Source organism: Ursus arctos, unplaced genomic scaffold (genome assembly GCF_023065955.2).
Source record: "Ursus arctos isolate Adak ecotype North America unplaced genomic scaffold, UrsArc2.0 scaffold_12, whole genome shotgun sequence".
Classification (NCBI taxonomy): Eukaryota; Metazoa; Chordata; class Mammalia; order Carnivora; family Ursidae; genus Ursus; species Ursus arctos.
Window position 1 is genome coordinate 61,859,421 of NW_026622786.1, and position 20,845 is coordinate 61,880,265.

General features: G+C 56.7%; 2 protein-coding genes across 8 annotated transcripts in view; one reads left to right on the forward strand and one right to left on the reverse strand.

Annotated features, from left to right (window-relative positions):
• Window positions 1-2,531: 2,531 nt before the first annotated feature.
• FAM151A (family with sequence similarity 151 member A) lies at window positions 2,532-13,538 on the forward strand. Its single transcript, XM_026498028.4, has 8 exons — window positions 2,532-2,808; window positions 3,797-3,943; window positions 7,719-7,871; window positions 8,870-9,029; window positions 10,447-10,674; window positions 11,365-11,504; window positions 12,270-12,410; window positions 12,865-13,538. Exons 1-8 carry the CDS (start codon window positions 2,682-2,684, stop codon window positions 13,536-13,538), a joined length of 1,770 nt encoding a protein of 589 aa, XP_026353813.2. The 5' UTR covers window positions 2,532-2,681.
• Window positions 9,638-20,845, reverse strand: part of ACOT11 (acyl-CoA thioesterase 11) — a 47,197-nt gene continuing 35,989 nt past the window's right edge. For all 7 annotated transcript variants that reach the window (XM_048220489.2, XM_026498025.4, XM_044383847.3 and 4 more), the window contains exons 10-16: window positions 20,153-20,208; window positions 19,288-19,354; window positions 18,834-18,917; window positions 17,838-17,971; window positions 15,381-15,512; window positions 14,615-14,741; window positions 9,638-13,838 (exon numbers count right to left, since the gene is read on the reverse strand). In XM_048220489.2, coding sequence (XP_048076446.1) covers window positions 13,683-13,838; window positions 14,615-14,741; window positions 15,381-15,512; window positions 17,838-17,971; window positions 18,834-18,917; window positions 19,288-19,354; window positions 20,153-20,208 — 756 coding nt within the window. In that variant the 3' untranslated portion in view covers window positions 9,638-13,682. The remainder of the gene's footprint in view (window positions 13,839-14,614; window positions 14,742-15,380; window positions 15,513-17,837; window positions 17,972-18,833; window positions 18,918-19,287; window positions 19,355-20,152; window positions 20,209-20,845) is intronic.

Consider the following 20,845-nt stretch of genomic DNA (forward strand, 5'->3'; position numbering starts at 1 on the left):
AGCTCTGACTTGGCCTTCTCTCTGTTCCCATGGCCTTTACACTGCAACTGGAGTCTAAATGGGTGAGGAGCAGGGTCCATGTTGGAGTCTCCCCAAGACTCAGCAGGCCCCAGCTAGTGCGAGCTGGACGTTCCCAAGCTGGATTTTTCCCAGCTGAGGTATTTCAAGGCTGCATTTCCCCACACTCTACTGAGCTTCTCTGGGGGGTGGGGGGGATGCAGCTTCACGGAAGCTGGGGGTGAGGGGCTCTCAGGGCCCAGTGGGCAGAGCCTCCCGCGATACCAGCTCTAAAGATGGCTGCTCTTCATCTGAAATGTTGTTGCTTCCTGACACCCTCTCATTTTCTCTATAACGTATCAAAGGGACCCAGGTAACAAAGCCTGGGGTTCAAACCTTGGTGAGCCTTTTGTCCTTCTGAGTGGTATGGTAGGGGAAGGCATGTGGTTGGGGGTTGGGGGGACGGTGCTCAAACAGATGGCCCAGGTGCTAGGGATAGTCGGGGCTTCTCCTGCCATTTCTCAACACCAGCTTCCAGAATCACTCTCCAAAATGCAAAGCTAAGCAAGTCTGTCTCCTGCTTATCCCGTAGGTGAAGGGTTCCCACCCCATCCAGGTTGGGGCCAAGCTTCTTATCAGGGTGGCCCAGGCCTCTCGGCAACCTAGACCCATCTCCCTGAGCACCCCTACTCCACCTGGTGATCCAGTCACGCTGCACTGCCCATGTCCCCAAGCAAGCTCTCTCCCACACACATTTGCTCGCTCCCACAGTACCCCTCCCTTTGTCTGGAACATCCTTCCCTACTCCCTGCCCCCATGGTTCTCCAAGTCAACTCAGGCCATGCCTCTTCTGAAGACCACCTGGGCCCCCCAGGAGGTTGGGGCTCCTCCTCTGTGCTCCTAATCCCCTTGTGTCTCCCCGATCCATCATGCTCCCCTTGGGGGCCCTGCCATTGGTACTTGCCAGGTCTGACATCCTTCCAGGATTGAGCTCCCCTCCTTCAACACCAGCCCCAGAAAGGCGGCTCCACATCTGAGAGGCTAAAGCCTCCTGACCCCTTGGCTTCTTCTCTCCTCAGTATGTCATGGGGGGGGGGGGCAGGGCTCCCCAGAACCTGGCATGGGGCTACATGCAGACTGGGGCTCAGCAGCAATTCGCTGTCTCATGAGCAGTGTCCCAGGCAGTGGAGTCTTTTGCAGCCTGGTGTCCATTTCAGAGCTGTTCCACCTGCCAAAAGCCAGAGCTGGATAAGAGCCCTCCTCCTCCACGACGTAGCCTCCAGATCCCTCGGAGCCAAGGGAGCAGGCAAGCTCAGAGCTCACTGGCATCCTTCCCAAGGATAACGAGCAGCACACAGTGTGTAGCTTGGAAAGACCCTTCTCTCTTTGCCTTTGGGCAGGAGATGATGTTCTCACCCTTGTCATTGGTCCCAAGCCCCAGACCTCTCTATCAAGTGTCCTCCTGCGTAGCTCTTCAGGGATGAGCCAGAACCCCCACGGCTCCACGAGACCTGAACCAAACTCCCTCCTGAGCTGCTCTGCATGCCCCAGATTCCCTCCATCTGACCACCTGGGCATCATTCATCATTCTAGATATTCTTACACACACACACACACACACACACACACACACTCACACACACACTCGCTCTTGCATCAGTCACCAGTGACCCTGATAGATTTCTCTGTGAACCTCTATAAACCAAAGTCCCTATGTCCATTACAGGTGATTCTTGGACTCATTTAAACCCCAGGGTCCCATGCCTGGGTGGCTCAGTCAAGCGTCTGCCTTCGGCTCAGGTCATAACCTCCTTGCTCAGCAGGGAGCCTGCTTCTCCAGCTGCCTCCTGCTCCCCCTGCTTGTGCTCTCTCTCTTTCTCTGACAAATAAATAAATAAAATCTTACAAAAATAAAATAAAATAAACTCCAGGGTCCCTGAAGTAGGGATAGTCTCTAACTTGCTTCCCACCCTGGATCCCCCAGGACACCCTCGGCGTGAGGTCACGGTGACTCACCCCCCAGCACAGTGGACCCGCTGCCCCAGGAGTGGCCTGTGTACCCCAGGCCAGCCTATCAGCTTCAGTCTCAGGGAGATAATCTATCAGCCACAATCTGGGATGGAAGGAAATTTCATAGCCTCCGGCAGATCTAATATATCCTATCATCAACCGTTGCCTGACCTTGGTAATGTCCCGGGGCAAGGCAACACAAGGAAAGATAGTCCGGCTGCCACCTTTTGCACAGGAGAAGAACTGGGCCCAGGGAGGGGAAGACTCATGCTGCAGGTCTCAGGAAAGCCAGGTCAAGCTGGGTCTAGGTCCCCGCGCTGGGTAGTCTCCCAACTCCCAGGCAGGAGCAGACAGGCAGTGGACAGACGCTTGGTCCAACATTTTCTGACCTCTTGTTGTGTTCAAAGGTCATTTTGGAGGTGATAGGACTTTCTGCTTGACTTGTTAAGATCCTGGAAGGGTGTGGAACCAGGAAGAGGGTGGGGAGGGAGGAGGGGCCTCGGAAGCTACCAGGGCACGAGGCATTTAGGAGCCTCGGGAGCTGACAGGCCTTGGTGGAGAGCAGAGCTGCACGCTCCACGGGGCTCCTGCGTCCCACCAGATCCCAGCTACAGGGAGTCTTGGGGGACTCTGGGCCGTGGGGACTTGGAGGGCATTTCCCAGACAGGAGCACCATGGCCTGCAAGAAGGGGTGCTCGAGCGGTCAGACCAAGTGGGCCCTTCTGGGCAGTGCCTGCGTGGTTCTGGTGCTCGCCATCGGATTGTCCCTGGGCTTCGTACTACAGCAGCGCCGCCAGCCAGGTAGGGCCCCGCTGTCGTGCCACCTGCTTGGCTTCCCCATCGACCGCTCTGACGGCCGCCTCTCCCGCCCCGCATCCCCACTAAGACTCTATCCCCAGCAACAACTTTCCCTTCCCCCTCCGCCAGGCTTGTTGCCCTCAGCCCAGAACTCCCTTCCTTTTGGGGGATCCTGTGGGCATCTCAGACTCCTCAGAGTCTGAGTCTCAGCTCCGTTCTTTCCCCCACACCCACTCCTCCCTGTGCCCTCTCGGGGTGAAGGGCCTCTCTGCCTTCCCACCGAAACCTGGGGGCAGCCTCCACTCCCCCTTCTGCCCCATGTCTGTACTCTCAGGCCTGGCGTCTTGAGGCTTCTGCCTTCCCACCCTCTGCCCTCCCTGCCCCCGAGCTCCCAGGCCTCCGGTGTCCTTGACCCCTGCTGCAGCCCCCCTGCACACAGTCTCCGTCTGCAGCCTACTCTGCCAGCCGGTGCTCGCTCTGCAGCCCATGAGACCTTGTTAAACACCAGCCCCCCTTGGGGCCCTCAGCACACAGCCCACCCTGTTGCTGGCATTCATGGCCCTTTACAGCCTGATCCCAACACCCCTTTCCAGGCCTGCCCTCTCCATGTCTTCCGCTGCCATCTGTACCTGGCCAGCGGCTCTTCCTCCAGGTGACCACACTTTTTCCTTCAGCCCAGCCTTTGCTGATACTCTTCTGTCTGTCCCCCTTTTCTGTCAAATTTATACCCATCCTCAAATCCCCCTTAAATGTTCCCTCCTCTGTCTGTAAACTTCCTGACTGCCCAGGCTGGTTCGGGGTTCCTTGTGCTCAGGAGCCCACATGTTTCTCTTTCTCGTAGCGCTGATGGTTCTGGGGTCCCCTTGTCCCTCTGCTAGATGGAGAGCTGGACCCACCTTGAAAGCCCAGGGAGGGTCGGTGGGATGAACAGACAGGAGACTTGGGCAGAGGCGAGAATTGAGGCTAACCGCCCCCTTGGCGTCCGTTCCAGACTGTGAGCCGGATGCGGCCTGCCGCCCCGACGCGGACATGCTGGACTACCTTCAGAGCCTGGGCCAGATCAGCGAACCGGATGGCCTGCTGGTCACCTGGTACCACGCTGCTAACAGCCGGAAGGAGATGGAAGCTGCCCTGAACAGTAAGTCTGGCTGCCAGAACTGGGACAGGCCAGGGCGGGGCTGGGGGAGATGGGGGGAGAGCAGAAGTGGGGATGAGACAGCCTCACGCATGGTTTGAACCAGATGTCTAATTAATTCCAAAGTCATCGTGGCCTGCCCTCTGCCCCACCTATCCCTTCCTTGACCTGCCTGCTGCCAGCTGTCCCTGCTTGGAGGTCCTTGCCTTCAAATCCTATGGAAGCCAGAAGATGGGACTTTGAGGCCCAGTGGTATCAAAAATGAGCTGTGAAAAGCCGAGCAAAATGTAAAATGCCTCTGAGCCTCCTATTCAGAGTATTATGGCAGCCCTGGGGTAGCAGACAAGCGACCCGGCCCCACGACATTAGGACCTTGGCCAAGAAGAAGGCCCCAACCAGGCAGTGCCCAACAGCAGGGAGCATGGACACGTACCCCTTACCATAGCTCAGGGATCCAGAGGCCCAGTTTCCTCCCTGAGGGTTCTGCCAGGTCCTTGCGGTGGACCTCTGGAAGGAAGGTTGACGCACAGCTGGGCTGGAGACCCTGAGTGAGACCCAGGGGCAGAGCCAGGCTGGTGAAGTCGTCTTAGACATGCACGGACGTCCACGTGGAGAGCCAGACAGAACTGGGTTCAAATCTTACCTTGACCCTTTACTGGCAGAGTGATTTGGTGACTTCACCTGTCCGCAGTTCAGTTTTTCCCTCTGCCAGATGCGGATTGGTAGAATTCCCGTATCATTTATCACCCACACCAAATGATGCTGAGCCCACAGAAATACACCAGACTCTCCCAGGCAAAGGCGGGGATACGGCCACTCTCGTTCAATGAGCTACTCCATGTAAATAATGATTAACACTCAGTGAATGCCAAACCAGGGCTATCTTCTTACTTAATTCTTGTGAATGAGAAAGAAGAGGCACAGAGAAGACAAGTAACCTGCCTGAGTAACACCGTCGCGGTTCGTCCCCGGCGCGCATGCTTGCAGTGTGGGTTCAGGGCCTGCCCCATGCTGGGGGGATGGGGGAAGGGCTAAGTAACTCCCTGTCCGTTCCCTGGGGGGCCAGCCCTCCTCCCAGCCGGGGGGCCACAGGAAATGGGTCCTTCCCTCACTGGTTCCTTCCTCACACCCCACCCAAACGCATGAACCTCTAGATTAGCATCTGGAAGGCAGGTTACAACTTTCCATGACAAAAGAGAAGACTTTCCCAGGAAGAACCTGGGCCTAGGTGGCAATCGCCAGGAGGCAGTTTAGGTCCAAAAGGTACTTTCTGCTGGTCTTCAGTCCAATTCACTGAGCGTTCACTGGGTCCCTGCTCCAGGCCGATCTCAGGAGGAAGGTTTAGAAATGAGTGAGATGTGACCCTGTCTCCAAGGGGCCCACGGTGTCTCCAGGGAGGCGGCTAGTGTGAGTCAAGCAAGGCAGCAGCGTCGGGGTCACCGGGACTCAGGGCCCCTGATGCACCCTGATGAACTGGCCCCCCCATCAGATGGGAATGAGACCCCAGTGAATCCATTCTCATGAGCTACCCTCTTACCTGCACCCCAACCCGGTTCTGGCGTGGCTTCTCTGGGGCCCTAAGCCTTTCAGACCCCTCTCTCTGCATTCCCAAGTAACCATAAGGTAAGATGAGAAAGAACTTTGTGCTCAAGTCAGAAAATGAAGCTTGCCTTCATAAAGCCCTTCATGGTTTAAAAACGTGATTTTATGTTCATGTCCCGTTTCCATGGCCCAGGGGGCGGAGGCTCATCCCCACCTTGCCAATGAAGAAACCTGGGAGTCCCCGCGCTCTGGAAGCAGGATCCGTAACATTGGGAGGAAATGGGATGATGTGAAAGGCCTGGCTCACTGCCAGGGACACCCCAGCACTCATCTTCCTTCCCCTCCTGGAAATCCAGGCACCTCGATTCTAGAGAAACCTGCACAAATTCTCTGTGATTTGGGCCAGACTCGCTCTTGTTTCTGGACCTGGGGTTCTCGAGCTTGGCTCCTCTATCATTAATTCTTTCAGGTGTTCATCGTTCAGCAACCATTTTTGAAGCTCCTTTTTTAGGCCTGATACCATCTAGGCCCCAGAAATTCAAGTGACGGTCAGTTCAGACCCAGACCCTGCATCATGGTGCCTACGCTCAGCGAGCATTTACATGGCGCCAAGCACTCAAAAGAGTAGCCCCGAAGTGGATGACTGAGTCAGACCGGGCAAGGGGTTCGGGCATGGCATCCCAGAGGAAGTGATATTTTAAGCCACCCCTAACGCAGGAGCAGAAGGTAGCCTAGTAAAGCTGCGGAGGGAAGAGTGTTGCCAAGGCAACAAGCAGGAGTAAGCGCCCAGAGATGGGAGCACAGAACGAAATCCAAGCCTCACTCAAGTGTGGTCCAAGGCCCGGCAGCCTGGGCATGGCTGGGGAGCCGCGAGACCGCAGAACCTCGGCCCCGCCCCTGACCCACGGGTGCGAGCTGGAATTTTAACAGTTCCTGGGTATTTTGTGTGCACAGTAATGTTGCAGAAGCTGAAGGGGCTGGAACCTAGAGATTGAGGGAGAGGGGGACTCAAGGTGAGATTGGAAATTTGGTCAGGGCCTGGTCATGCAGGAGCACAAAGGCTATGCTAAGGATTTGGGGTTTGGATCTAAGGGCAATGGGTGGGGCCCGTTTTGTTTTTTAACAGAAAGTGACATGAGTGGTCCATGTTTAGAATACTCACTCTGGTTGCTGTGTAGAGAACGGACTTCGAGGGGAGCAGGGCTAGAAGTGAGAGGTCAGGAGGCTATGAGTGCAAACAAGGAGGAAAGGCCCCTTCTGATGCCAAGGCTCCGTGATGTTGCAGAGCTGAACGTGACCCCTGCCTGCCTGCCTCCCTGCCTCCACCGCACACCCCAGATGCCCAGTGGCAGGGTCTTCCAAGTCAGCTCCCATTGGGAAGGCCTTAGCTCCCTCCCAGACCGAACTCTGGAGGACAGGATTTTAAAAATTGAAATTTAAAAATTAAAATAACAAGGCTCAGCGTTGTAAGCGTGCAGGGAGATGGGCAAGCTTATGTACTTCAGGGGGAACATGAATCCGAACAATTTTTCTAGACGGTAATTTGATAATGTGGGCTTTAAAAATGACCCCGAGTGGCCCTAACTCAATTCCACAAGTAGGGACTAGAAAGAATTCAAAAACCAGGATAAGCTGTTGGTCATGTATTAGTAGCAAAGAATTGGAAACTACGGAACTGTCTCAGGAATATGCGGCGGCTGACGAAATCGTGGGGAGCGTCCTCAGCCAGAGCTTTTATAGCCTTTTTTTTTTAAAAGATTTTATTTATTTATTCAACAGAGATAGAGACAGCCAGGGAGAGAGGGAACACAAGCAGGGGGAGTGGGAGAGGAAGAAGCAGGCTCATAGCGGAGGAGCCTGATGTGGGGCTCGATCCCAGAACGCCGGGATCACACCCTGAGCCGAAGGCAGTCGCTTAACCGCTGTGCCACCCAGGCGCCCCTTTTATAGCCTTTTTTTTAACAATGAGGTCTATAGAAGATTGTGAAAATGTCATAATATCGAAAGAAAAGGATTAAAAATTCTAAATGCACTGTTGTCTGAACTATGTAAAAATCATTCATAGACAAAAATGCAAGAAAATACATGAAAATGAGAACAATGATGAAAATGTGGACGAGTATTCATCTTCCTGCTTTACTGTATTTTCCAAATGTTCTTGGATAAATGTGTAATACTTTGATGATGAGAAAAAAAAAATTTCGAAGGAACTGACCTCGTTCTGCCTCTACCCCAGGCAACGCCATGGTCCTGGAGGCGGACGTCACGGTAGAAGGATTCAAGACACCCAACGAGACAGGGGTCCCCATCATGGCACACCCCCCAGCCATCTACAGCGACAACACCCTGCAGCAGTGGCTGGAGACTGTGCTGTCTTCTTCCCAGAAGGGTAAGGACTCTCTCAGCCCCTCCCCAGCCCTCTGGTCCTCTGTGGAAGCCAGGCCAGTCCCAGGCTCATTGCACCCCCCCCCCCCTCCACCGGCCCCGTGTTCCAGATGCCCAGGCCCAGGGAATTCTAGGTGCGGTGGGGGATGGGAAAGGGCAGAGTACACCGCAAAGTACAGGCACGTTCAGATTGTTCCCTCGTGAATCCTCCGGAACTAGGTACAACCTGTTCAAAGCCCAACTCCACCCTTCCCTCCAGGGTCCCTTACCAATTTCGGTCAGAATCTAGGCATCACCCTCCCACCTCCCCTCTGTCATTCACCATGTCCTGACCCCAGACCCGGCTGCTCTGTCCTCCCTCCACCACCGTGTACATCTGAGTGAGCTTTCTAAACGTCAGTTTTGTCACTCCCCTCCTTAGCCCTGCATGGCTCCCCATTGTCCTGGGACAAATGGTCATCTCCTGGCCTGGCTTTCAACAGCCATCTCCAACTTTGCAACCTCTTCCCCCTGCGGTTCCCCTCATCGCCATTCATCCCCAGCCCCTTGCTGCCTAAACAGGACAGGCCTTTGTTCACGGGGGTCCTTCCTCCACCTCCATGTCCCTCCTCTACTCAGATGCCCCTTCCTGCAGGCTGAGTGACCTCCACACAGGCTAAATTGGCTTAGGACACTCTAAGCTTGCCCCGTCCAAGAACCACAGTCTCTCTTTCTCTGGTGCTTGACAACCCCTGCACCAGCCCAAGTCTGAGCCCTTGGCTGGCCTCTGCTTTCTGCCCGCAGGGGCAGGGGCAGGGGCAGGGGCAGGTCCTTCCTCTGTGGGTAGCTTGGTCTGTTTGAAAGCCCTCTTCACGCCCAGCTGGAGTCTGGTCCCTGTCTGCCCACCTCCCCCCCCCCCACCCCAAACACTGTTCTCTCTGCTCTAGGAAGTTGTGTTTGCAGGTTCCTTCTGCCCTGAGCATGAGGGACCATTTCCCCAAGCCCTTGGGCCCCTCCCCACAGGCATCAAACTGGACTTTAAGAGCCTCAAGGCTGTGGGCCCCTCGCTGGACCTCCTGCGGCGGCTGACAAAGGATGGGAGAGTCCGGAGGCCTGTGTGGATCAATGCCGACATCCTGAGGGGCCCCAATGCCCCCATCTCAGTGGAGGTCAACGCCACACAGTGAGTGTTGACCTCTCGGCTCCAGCTATGTCCAGCCCTCGTCCTCCACCATCTGGCACAAACAGTGTTCAGGATACCTTTGCTGAGTTTACCTCTAGCCACACTGTAATCTGACCTCTGAGCCTTTGCACATGCCCTTCCTTTGCCTCGAATGCCTTTCCCCCATTCCCTGATGAACCTTTGCCCAGTCATTACCTTCTCCCAAATCTACCCTGACATCCCAGCCTGCTGAGAGCCTTCATCCACACGTCCTCCTAACAGTCCTGATTTCACTGGGCTGTCACTGCCGGATGACTGGTTTATAGCCCCTACTCCACGGTGGACTCCTGGAGGGCAGACAGGGCCCAGTCCTTTCTGTCTCCCAGTGACCAAGGCAGGGCTTGGCCTGCTAGAGAAAAGCCTGAAAGTGCTAAGTCCTTCCCCAGCCCCCCTGAAATCCCAGCACTGCCACCAACACCCCTCACAGACACCAGCTGCACGGTGCTGTACAGTTTATATAAGGAAGGGCCACCCGGGAGAAGGGTGTCCGGTCTGACCGTCGCCTGGCAGCCCCAGGTTAGGAGCATGTCCCCCACGTTGCAGAAGAGAAAGGCGACAGTAACCGAGACTGCATTGTCGAGTGTTTATTACGTGCCCGGGCACTGTTCAGAAAGTACTTTAGTACCAAGAGAATGAGGTAGGTACTATTATTTTCATTTTATTAATACAGGAACTATGTCATCGAAGTTAAACTGTTTGACTGGCCTAGGTCTAAAAATACAGTAAAGATCCAAAGCCAGGCCTTTCTGATTCCAGTCATCCGTCTCTCCGTCCATCCCTCCGTCTGGCCAGCCAGCCAACAATCCATCCCTCCAGTATTTACTGTGATTCTCAAACGGTGGTGCATTTGGAAAGCGGCAGTTGGAAAAACGTAGTCAGTGGCCCGAGATAAATAGGGCTTATCTTCTTGGAGTGTTGATTTTACTCCGTGGTTCGGGGAGAAGGAGAGGGTAACATTATTCCTCTGCTAAAATTTCTATCAGGGTAAAATTTACATGGAATTTAAAATCTGAAGTTTCAGAGACAAGTGGCAGAGCCTTGATCCCCACATCTGGGGCCCTTGCTTGTCCCCCCATCCAAATGGGGGTGCTGAAGAGGCCCTGCCTTACCAGAAGGGATGCCGTCTTCGAGAATCAAAGAGGTTGAATGAGCTGCCCAAGGTTACAGAGTCAGGACCTGAACTGGGAAGCCTTGACTCCAAAGTCCGTGCCTCATTGTAGGACCCTAGCAGGTCACTTCTGTTCTTTAGGACTCTGCTTCTGTCCTTACACTCCACATTCAACAGGACTTGCCACTTCCTAGCCCAGTGATGGGAACCCCGGAGATGAGAAAGGGGCCAGCAAGGCTCTCAAAGACCAGTGTCTCTGATTCTCTGCAGGTTCCTGGCCTTGGTTCAGGAGAAGTATCCTGAGGCCACCCTGTCTCCGGGCTGGACCACTTTCTACATGCCCTTCTTCGTCCTGAACGTGACATACAGCCGAGCCATGGTGGAGAGGATGCAGGAGCTGGTGGGAGCACTGCCACAGAGGGTCACCTTCCCCGTGCGAGCTGTCATGGTACGGGATGCCTGGCCCCACTTCAGCTGGCTGCTGGGCCAATCGAAGAGGTGAAAACTCCCAGGCCCCTGCCATAGCCCTGATCACCAAACCCCCTCCCCCGGGCACCGATGCCCCCGGGGGAGATCCCAGACACTTAACCATATCTGTCCCATATCCACTGGCGCTCACATCCTCTACAGCATCCCTGCTCTCTGCTTGTATACCTCTGGTGACGGGCTGCTCACCACCTGAGGGAGCCAGTCTATTGGTGGATAACTTGACCTAGTGGCAAGTTTCCCTCCCGTGGGAGCCAACTGTACCCAGGATTGTCCTCTAGGGATTGAGGGACTCCCATCTGCATTTCCGCAGTCTGCTCCCAGCTGCCCAGTCCCACAGCCACTTCCCACAGGAGTTCTAGAGCTGTCCCCTTCCCCCTCCACACCTAACATCTCCCCCTCTGCCTGTACCCATCCCATTCTGTCCTTTTCCCATTCCTAAGACAGGACCAGAAACAGACCCTCGTAGTGAGGAGACAGGGCAGGCCAGCCCCTCCTGCTCAGCCTCTTTATTCTTCCTGAAGCCCCCGTGGCGGCTTCTGCCCCTGGGAAGGGGACAGTCCTCTGGTAGAAGGGGCTGGTGGGAAGCTGGAGGCCAGATACTCTATCCCCAACCAGTTAGGGTCCAGTTCTGAGCACAGGAGTGCAGCTGAGGACCTTGCTGGGCCCAGGCAGGTGCTGAGCTGGCTCTCTGGGCCCCAGGTACAGCCTGACGCTGTGGCAGGGTTTCTTGGACCCCGTGTCGGTGGACGATCTCCTCTATGTCCGAGACAACAGCGCCTCCTACCAAGTCTACTATGACCTCTTTGAGCCTGTCCTGTCGCAGTTCAAGCAGCTGGCCGGTAGGGAGGGGTGTGGGGCAGCCGGGGAGGGTGGTGGGCCTGGATTCTGCACAGGGCAGCATTTGGTGGACAGTGGTGGACAGCAGAGCTTGAGGGGTGAGGCATTGGAAGAGAAAATTCTGGGTGGAATCGGGTCAAAGAATCCTTTTAAGCACCTAAGGGATACCAGACCTGGGTATGGTGTGTTATGTAAGCCTCAAATAACCAGGAAGCAGTGATTCCATTTTATAGACAGGAAAACTGAGGTTCAGACCAGTTAAGTAATCTACACCAAGTCATTCGCTTGTACATAGCACAGCTTAGATTGGAACCCAGCAAACCCCATGTGCGTTTTCCTTACGGCGTAGTTCCTCAGAGACTGCCCCCCCTGACCAATATGCGTGCTAATCAATGACCTGGATGCTACCTGTTCACTTGTCCAAACCCCTCATTGCCTTGACCCTGGACCTTGGAAAGCCTGCCGTTCAGCCATCTCAAAGGGAACCCATGAGACTCAACATTCCTACCATGGGGAGCCATGTCGGTGCGGGGAAGGGGAGTTGCAGCTTTGGGGACGGCAGACTTGGCTCCATTAGGCTCTAACCCCAGCAACTCCACTCATGGGCTTTGGGACCTTGGGCAAGTCCCTTCCTGTGATCTCCAATGGGAGTACTTCTGCCTGGAGGGATGCTGTGAGGCTGAGGGAGGATCTGTGTAGATACGGGGTGCAGAGAAGGCACTTTGTGAATGGTGGCCTCTTCATCTTGACAATTTGGGGCCCCACAGCAAATGCCACACGGAAGCAAATTTACTACACGGGAGGCAGCCTGATCCCTCTTCTCCAGCCCCCTGAGGGGGACGGTCTGAGCGTGGAGTGGCTGGTTCCTGCCTTCCAGGGCAACAGGACAGCGACAGTCAGCCTCCCAGGTAAGGTCTGCCTTCAGCACCTGTGCTCCCAGCTAAACTGGGGCGGGGGAAGGGGGGCTCTGCTTGGGGCAGGAACCAAGGGCCTCTGTTACTGTGGCAACGTGCCGGCTGCCAGGGTGGCGGGGTGCAGTGGTACCAAGAGCACGGCCCCCTAACCTTCAGTGCCCTTGAGTCCTGAGCTGTATCTCCCGTAGGAGGGGCAGGCCCAGGCCGCAGGACTGAGCCCTAGTCAAAGGCCAAGAGCTGAGCTACAGCTGGTCATGTCCTTCTGATGAGCCCCGGGCACGTTCATAAAGCAGCCTTTCCACCTAGAGCCCAGACCATCGGCAGATCTCAGCCGATGGGGCACCAGCTTCTCCTTGGCTGCCCCCCATTAACACCCCTTTAACAGGGGCCTCTGACACCCCACCATCACCCAAACTCCTGACGCTATTGCCTCCATTGCCTCTTTCAGACAGAGAAGGCATGATCCTGCTAAACGTTGGCCTCCAGGGGCCTGCAGCCAAGGACGCCGTGCCCATCGTACGTGCCCCGGGAGGTCCCGCCCTGACGCTGGAGTCTTGTCTGCTGCAGCTCGCCGGGCGGCCCGGACGCTGGGGTGTCTATCTGCACATAGCAGAGCCCTCAGCCCTCCGGCCGGCCCTGACCACGCTGGCCCACCTCTCCGCCCGCGGACACCTGCCTCGGCCTGTGTGGATCGGGGCCACCGTCTCCCATGGCAGTTTTGTGGTCCCTGGCCACGTGGCCGGCCGGGAGCTGCTGACAGCTGTGGCTGAGGTGTTCCCCCACGTGACGGTGGCACCAGGCTGGCCCGAGGCGGCGCTGGGCAGTGGCTACGGGGAACAGCTGCTCACAGATATGCTGGAGCTGTGCCGGGGTCTCTGGCAGCCTGCGTCCTTCCAGCTGCAGGCCGGGCTGCTGGGCCAGAACGCGGCTGGGGTGGTGGCCAGGCTGCTGGCGGCCTCCCCCCGGGCCACCGTCACGGTGGAGCACAGCCCTGAGAGGGGCGACTATGCGTCGGTGCGGGCGGCGCTGCTGGCAACCAGGGCTGTGGACAGCACCCGAGTCTACTACAGGCTGCCGCAGAGTGACCGCGAACGCTTGCTGGCGGATGCTGGCGGGGCCTGAGCGTCCACGGGTGCTGGGCCGGTGGACCCCTGGGTCCAGGCTTCCCACGGGGGAGGCAGCAAGGAATAAACACCCCTGCCTTCCTCAATGCACTGTGCGTGTGTCCCTGGGGGCAGCATGGAGGGGGAGCGGGCATGCGGGGGCCTAGAGGGTCTGGAGGCTGGGGGCCAGATCGCTCCGGTTGTCCAACAGGAACTGCTCACAGGCCTTGAAGGTGGTGTAGAACTCCGAGGAGAGACCGGCCACGTTGGTGGTCACGTAGTTGAGGAAGCCCGGGGTTGCCTGGTTGTAGTAGGACACCTGCAGGATGGGAAGGGAGCCACAGTCAGGGAGGCTGGGCAGGGGGAGGGGGCGGGCACGAGGCGGGCGGGGAGGGCGGCAAGTCCAAGCCAGCACCCGGGGGCCCGAGAAGATGACGTGGCGTGTCAGCACGACCACACACGGTACTGTTGTCCTGTGCCTCCCTGACGGGTCAGCTGGGGGAGGTTCTGGAGGACAGGGGCTGGGTCTCCAGAGCCCAGCACGTAAAAATGGTGGTGCTCTAGGGTCATCGAAGCAAGTTCGAAATCAGCCCAGGGACTGTGCAGAGAAGCCCCTCAGGTTAAGAGTGTTAGGTTAGCCAACACCAGCCTTGTCCCTACCTGGGCCTGGAGGCGGGGGAGCTGCAGCAACCCCTCCCCCCTCCGCCCCCTGCCCTCAGCCGCCTCCCCCACATTTTCAGTGAGCACTGACTACCCTGCTGAGTTTTATGGGCCCTGAGAGCCATGTAAAACCTTTCCAGACAAGAGAGGTATTCAAGTAAATGAGATGAATTTTAGATCAGAACCCAGGCCTCTGCCCTGGGCTTCCAGAGCATTTCCCAAGACCTTGCCATCTTGTCTCTGCACAGATTAGATCATAGGGAAGGCTTGTTTCCAGCCCCTGACACTCTTGGGCTCCCCCATGCTCGAAGAGAGCCTGCAGGTGGGGCCCGGGTATGGAACTAACGGAGCCCACAGCACCGAGCTCCGGACGTGCATGTGGCTTCGGGGGTATCTGGCAGGGGGATGGGGTGGGGGAGGGAACACTGGCCTCACCTTGGTCAGTTGGTCCCCCTCTCGCCAGAAGCAGAAACCCGAGCAGAGGGTCTCCCCACGCCTGTACGCTGGCGTCTCAGGGTGTGTGGGCAGTGTGACTGACCTCATCGCGATGACGTAGGGGTCTCTGGAGCCAAGAAAGGGTGGAGAAGGGCACAGAAGGAGGTGAGGGCCTGTTCTACCCAGCTCTGGCCCGGAGCCCCCACTGCACAGACCCCCTCACCAGAATCTGAGGCACATAAACTTAAAAGGCCCGACAGCTGGCGCTGCGCCAGGCTAGAGAGGAGGTGCCCGTATGTTAGCCCGGAATTTGCCAGAAGCCAGCATGGCTTCGTTGCAGATTTTCTGGAAAAGCCCTTCCACTGCAGATGCTCAAAGGAGTCCCACACTTTGGGAGCTCATGCTTCACTTTTCTGTGCATGTCTCTAGCAGAAGGGATGCCATGCGTCCCCGCACAGCTGGTGGCCTTGCCCCTCTAGTCAACGTGGGGCCTTCAGAGGGTGGAGACCAAGCAAGCGGCCACGTGAGCAAGGGCCTGTCCGTGTCTGGGGCGAGGCAGCCTCATCACCCCAAGGACAGAGACCACCCTGCCTTAGAGCACATGTGACCAAAGGGGAGAAGAGTCCCCTCATCCTCCATTTTACCCACAGCCCTGAAAAGCCAAGCAGTGCCTGGTGTCCCACTGCAAAAAGCTCTGAGTCTAAGCCGATGTCCTGGAGGAGGATGAGCCTGCCCCTCCCTCCCGCCTCAGCAGGCCGGCACCCACCCGTTGTCACAAGGCTTCCGCCGAGAGGCCAGGATCACAAAGTCCTGGGGCTTGGTGTCGCCGCTGAGGACAGGGCTGATGACGTGGTAGATGGCATCGTCCTCGTCCACCTGCTGCACTAGCTCCACGCTCCTGTAGGGAGGCCCAGAGCTTAGGGCTCCAGGCAGGCACAGCGGCTCCTGTGACAGCCGGCCTGGCCCAGGCCCTCCCATGCTTCAGCCTTCTTGAGCCGATGTCTGAGGGACACTCTACCCCCTACACTGCTCAGCGAGGGCCATAGGAGGCAGGAAGGCCAGGCCAAGACACGCATGAACATACACACAGGAACACACGGACATGTACACAGGCAAATGCACACAGCAGGTGCACACGCCCCACGCAGACGTGGGATGGTTTCCTGGTTACGAGCACCGGCCGTGTGCCAGGCACTGTTCGCGTGCTTTCCACATACTATCTCATTTATCCCACAGCAGCCCATGCAATAGGTCCTCTCAGTATCCCCATTGTACAGATGAGGGGCTGAGACTCAGGAAAATAACCTGCTGCAGCCACAGAGCCATTAAGGAAGCTGGGCTGAGATGTGCTCAGACTGTCAGGGGCCAGAGCTCTGCCCCTCAGGCCCAGGCACACTGCACATATGTGCCCAGGTACACACACACACATACACACACACACACACACACACAGGCTTACACCAATATACATGCATGCACACACAAAGACATCCACACAAACGTGTGTGACCATGTCCGAACCTGCCACCTTCTCCCCGGCTCTCCCACCCAACCTCAGAGGCTGCCTCACGAACAGGGTGCTATGGGCAGGGTGGGGGGAAGCAGCTAAGGGCTCCCTTTCCCCTTGGGACATTCCCCTGCCCCAATCCCATTAAGTATCGAGGTCTGACTTAGCCTTCAAGGCCCACAGCAGCTTGCCTCCTGAAGCCTTCCTACCATAGGCCCAACGCCCCCAACATTCACCATCAAATCACCTCCCAGCTTTGTAGAATGTCACTGCCAACAGGCTTGGGGGCACCTAGACCAAGCCTTTTTACTTTTTTTTTTAAGATTTTATTCATTTATTTGAGAGAGAGACCGAGCACAAGTAGGGGGCCAGGCAGGGGCAGAGGGAGAAACAGACTCCCCGCTGAGCAAGGAGCCCAGTGCGGGACTCGATCCCAGAACCCTGGGATCATGACCTGAGCTGAAGGCAGATGCTTAACCGACTGAGCCACCCAGGTGCTCCTGACCAAGGCTTTTTAAAGCAATAGCCTTTTGTGCACCAAAACCTTAAATAGAAAGCCTGTGTAGAAACAGCCACAAGTAGGCCCACTCTGTAAGATAGTTGGGGGTAGGACAGGGAAGGCAATTTAGCAAAACTCAACTCGCCAGACAACCTGCTCACTGAATTTCCACATGCACAGACCCTCCTTATGGATATACTCAGGAATATAGGCTCCTCGTAAGCAGCCCGGGAGAAATGACCAAAGGAGGGTGTTGGCACAACAGAAAATGACTTTAAGGGAATTTGCAAAAATACCAGTTTCAATTTCAACATTCTCATATTAAATACTGAAATTTTGGCTGTTTTCCTAAGAACAGATTTATCTCCCTTGGCTAAATTCAGGAAGAAAATATTCACATGAAGAATCAATAAATTCAGGGAACAAATGTATTCATAGGAATAACATTTATATTCAGTAACTCACTACATTCAAAAATAACAAATACATGCACATATCCCTAAGGAGAGCTGGCAAACCAGGCAGACTCATCAAACTGGCCATTCCATTAGTTCCCCTGAAGCTGGGAGGGGGCCCACGCCCCCCCAGCGTTGTAACCTCTACCAAGTGGTCCCTGAGCCTCCTAGGGGGCTCCACAGAATATGGTTTGAAAATCACTGATCTAGGGGCGCCTGGGTGGCTCAGTCGGTTAAGCGTCTGCCTTCAGCTCAGGTCATAATCCCAAGGTCCTGGGATCGAGCCTGATGGTGGGCTCCCTGCTCAGCAGGAAGCCTGCTTCTCCCTCTGCCTCTGCCCCTGCCCCCACTCGTGTTCTCTCTCTTGCTTGCTCTCTCTCTCAAACAAATAAAATCTTAAAGGGAGGGGAGCAGGGATTAAAAGAAAATCACTGATCTACCCCAGAGTGCAAATGCATGACCTACACCTCAAGGGACTTGCCCAAGGTCACAGAGCCAGTTGGGCCAGAAACAGGACTTAAACCCAAGCCTCCAACTCCAATTCCAGGCTCAGTCCCTTCCCTGAGGGTTCAGAATGCCCTTGACTCTGACACCCATACAACACATAGCTACAGACACCCCACGCCACCGCCCCGCATGCCCAGCTAGAGGCCAGCAGGGGCTGAGCATCACGGGGGATGGCTCTGGAAAAGACATGTGCGGCCCAGCTTTCCCACCAGGCCTGAGCAAAGCAGCCCACCCCGCTGGCACCTCGGCCCTTACCGGTAGTGCTTGTCCCACTCAGGCCTCCGAAGCAGGTCTGAGAGCAGCAGGAAGGCCTGGGTGGTGTCCACGTGCACCGACATCTCCATGTGGAAGGAGAGGAACTTGTCTTCCTCCAGAGTGTACAGGCGGACCTGCATGGGACAGAGGGCAGCCTCGTTCCCGCGCCCCCTCCCCGGGCTATGCTGCGGGATGGAGTGGGCTGACTCTGATGCTAGAGGCCAGGGCTGCAAGCTCAGGGCTGCCACTGACTTGCTGTGTGACTGTGAAAAAGGAACTCAACCTCTCTGAGCCTTAGTCCCACCCCCTTGAAAATGGGCTGTTGAGAGAATTCAGCACAGGTGGACAGGAGCGTGCATGAGGAAGCAGTGACTAAGGCAACAATGGAACGGGTCCTCAGAGCCAGGCCCCTGTTGAAGTGCCTAATGTCACAGGTGGGAAAGTGACTCTCCCCAGGGCACAGGCAGAAGTCACATCTTTCCTCAACCCAGGCTTGTGCATTGGCCCTATCTCTGCAGGGAGAAAGGAGGAGACGGAGGGAGGAAGCCACAGGGCAGAGGACAGCAGAGATGAGGGGTTGGGGGCCAGATGGTGGGTGGGCAGGAGAGAAAGATTTGGGGGTTCTCCACTCCAGGTCCTGTGGGAGCAGCTGTGTTTCTATAACTGGGCTGGTTTCACAGTCTCATCCAATTCCTTTTAAGAAATCCCCTTTTGGGGCCGCCTGGGTGGCTCAGTCAGTTAAGCGTCTGCCTTCGGCTCGGATCACGATCTCGGGGTCCTGGGATCGAGTCCTACATTGAGCTCCCTGCTCAGCGGGGAGTCTGCTTCTCCCTCTCCCTCTGCCCCCACCCCCACTCGTGTGCTCTCTCTCTCGCCCTACTGTCTCTCTCAAATAAATAAATAAAATATTTTTTTAAAAAATCCCCTTTTGACACGAGCGGTTTGAGATCTGCTGCTTGAGGTCAGCCGCCTCTGCCGGTGGGTGGGGTCAGCTACCTGGTTGACCTCCGAAGACAGCACCCAGTTGTCCTTGGCCACGAGCATCTTCAGGGAGGAGACATTGTTGTAACTCAGGCACACCTGGACAGAGCACACGGAGGAGCCTCACCTGCTTGCCTTCCCCGGCAGCTCTGGCCCGGGGCCACGCTGGACCAGGGGACAGGCCATTGGGCCGTGAAGGGGGGTGGGTGCCGGGCCCTGGGCTTTGGGACAGGAGGCCCGGCCTCGGGCAGACTCGCTGTGTGACCCTCTTCTCAGGCTCTCAGCTCTCTCCCGCCAAACAGGGACAGAGGAAAGCCCTTTGCCAACTGTACCAATCTTGAGTCAGGACACAGTATCCTGTCCCCTCAGGCCTACTTCCAAACCCATTCTGACAAGAACGGAGAGTCAGGGTCCCCACCCGCCCCCATCATGGGCCTGTGGACTGTCCCCTCAGAGAGGAAGGCCTTACCTGGTTGCTAGGGTCCCAGGGGACAGACAGGGGCATTTCTGCCTGTTTACAGGATACGATGTACTTCCTGGGAGAGAAAAGAGGACAACCATGGTCCCCGGGTAGCCCACGTCTTTCAGAAGACTTCGCTCCTGGTGCTTAGCCCAGCAGCGGGGCAGGGAATCCTGTCTGGCCAAGGAGACGGGCTGGGCACCAAGAAAACGGGAGCTGAGAGCATGCAAACTCGTTCAGAAGCAGACTGAGGCCGGGGTGGGGTGCCGGGGGAAGCTCGGTCCCCACGCCCTCGCTGAGCAATTGACTCTGGCTAAAGCAGCTTCGCCCTCGTGCCTCAGCAGTGGGGGTGGGTGTCGCACCTGCCTCATGCGGTCGTCATGAGCATGGGGGGTCGGCCTATGGGACGTGCTCCGTGGATGCACACTTCTCCTATTCGCACAGAAGGCAAACCCCAGTGTATTTCCCGCATTTTCCGGTCTGGCAATGCTTCGGCAGCAGGGGTTCACACCCCGCTGTGTTTCTCGAGCAACTGCCTCTACTCTCGGGACCCTTCTTCATCTGCCCAACACTCATCAGGGTCCATGGGAGGAACCCAGGATTCAGAAGTGGCCGGATCCCGCCAGGTTCAAATTCTCCCTCTGCCCATCATTCCTATCGGTGTGCCCATGGCTGCCTAATCCGTCTGTCCTCAGTGTCCTCGCCTGGACTATGGGCCAGGAAGACCACCGGGTAGAGAGGTGCGTGGACGTAAAGGGCCCAGCCCAGCATCCAGCACAGGGGCAGCACTGAAGGAATGCCGGTCCCTGGGGCCTGGGGAGCAGGCGGACAGCCCTGAACCCGTGTCCCCTCCCACCACCCAACCCACACTCGCCTGTCCAGTCGGATCTTCTTCCTGGCACTAGCCTCTCGGTAGCGCCGCTCGCCATCCTGGGGAGAGATGCAGAGACAGACTGTGGTGTGGGCCAGACGAGCGGCTTATGCCCTCCTCCCCACTCCCACTCCCATGTTGCTGTCTGCCCCCCAAGGCCCGAGGAGCCCCTGCAGCCCTAACGTGGAGCTCAGGTCTCATGGGGGCAGCTGCAGGCAAAGGAACCCGGACAGGAGAGGGCCGAGGCTCTGAGCTCCAGCCCCAGCTTCCCCCAGACTCTCTGACTGACTCTGGGAACACCACCTGCCCTCGCTGACCTCGGCGTCCTCCTCTGCACAAAGGGATCGCAAAGGGCACAGACATTCCTGGGCACTTGCTGCTACCAGGCACTCTTCTAAAGCACCTTCTGTGCAGAATGTCAAGTCTTGCCACAACCCTCTTGTCCCCATTTTACAGAGGAGGAAACTGAGGCACAGAAAAGTGAGTGGCTTGGGGCGCCTGGGTGGCGCAGTCGTTAAGCGTCTGCCTTCGGCTCAGGGCGTGATCCCGGTGTTCTGGGATCGAGCCCCACATCAGGCTCCTCCACTAGGAGCCTGCTTCTTCCTCTCCCACTCCCCCTGCTTGTGTTCCCTCTCTCGCTGGCTGTCTCTATCTCTGTCAAATAAATAAATAAAATCTTAAAAAAAAAAAAAAAGT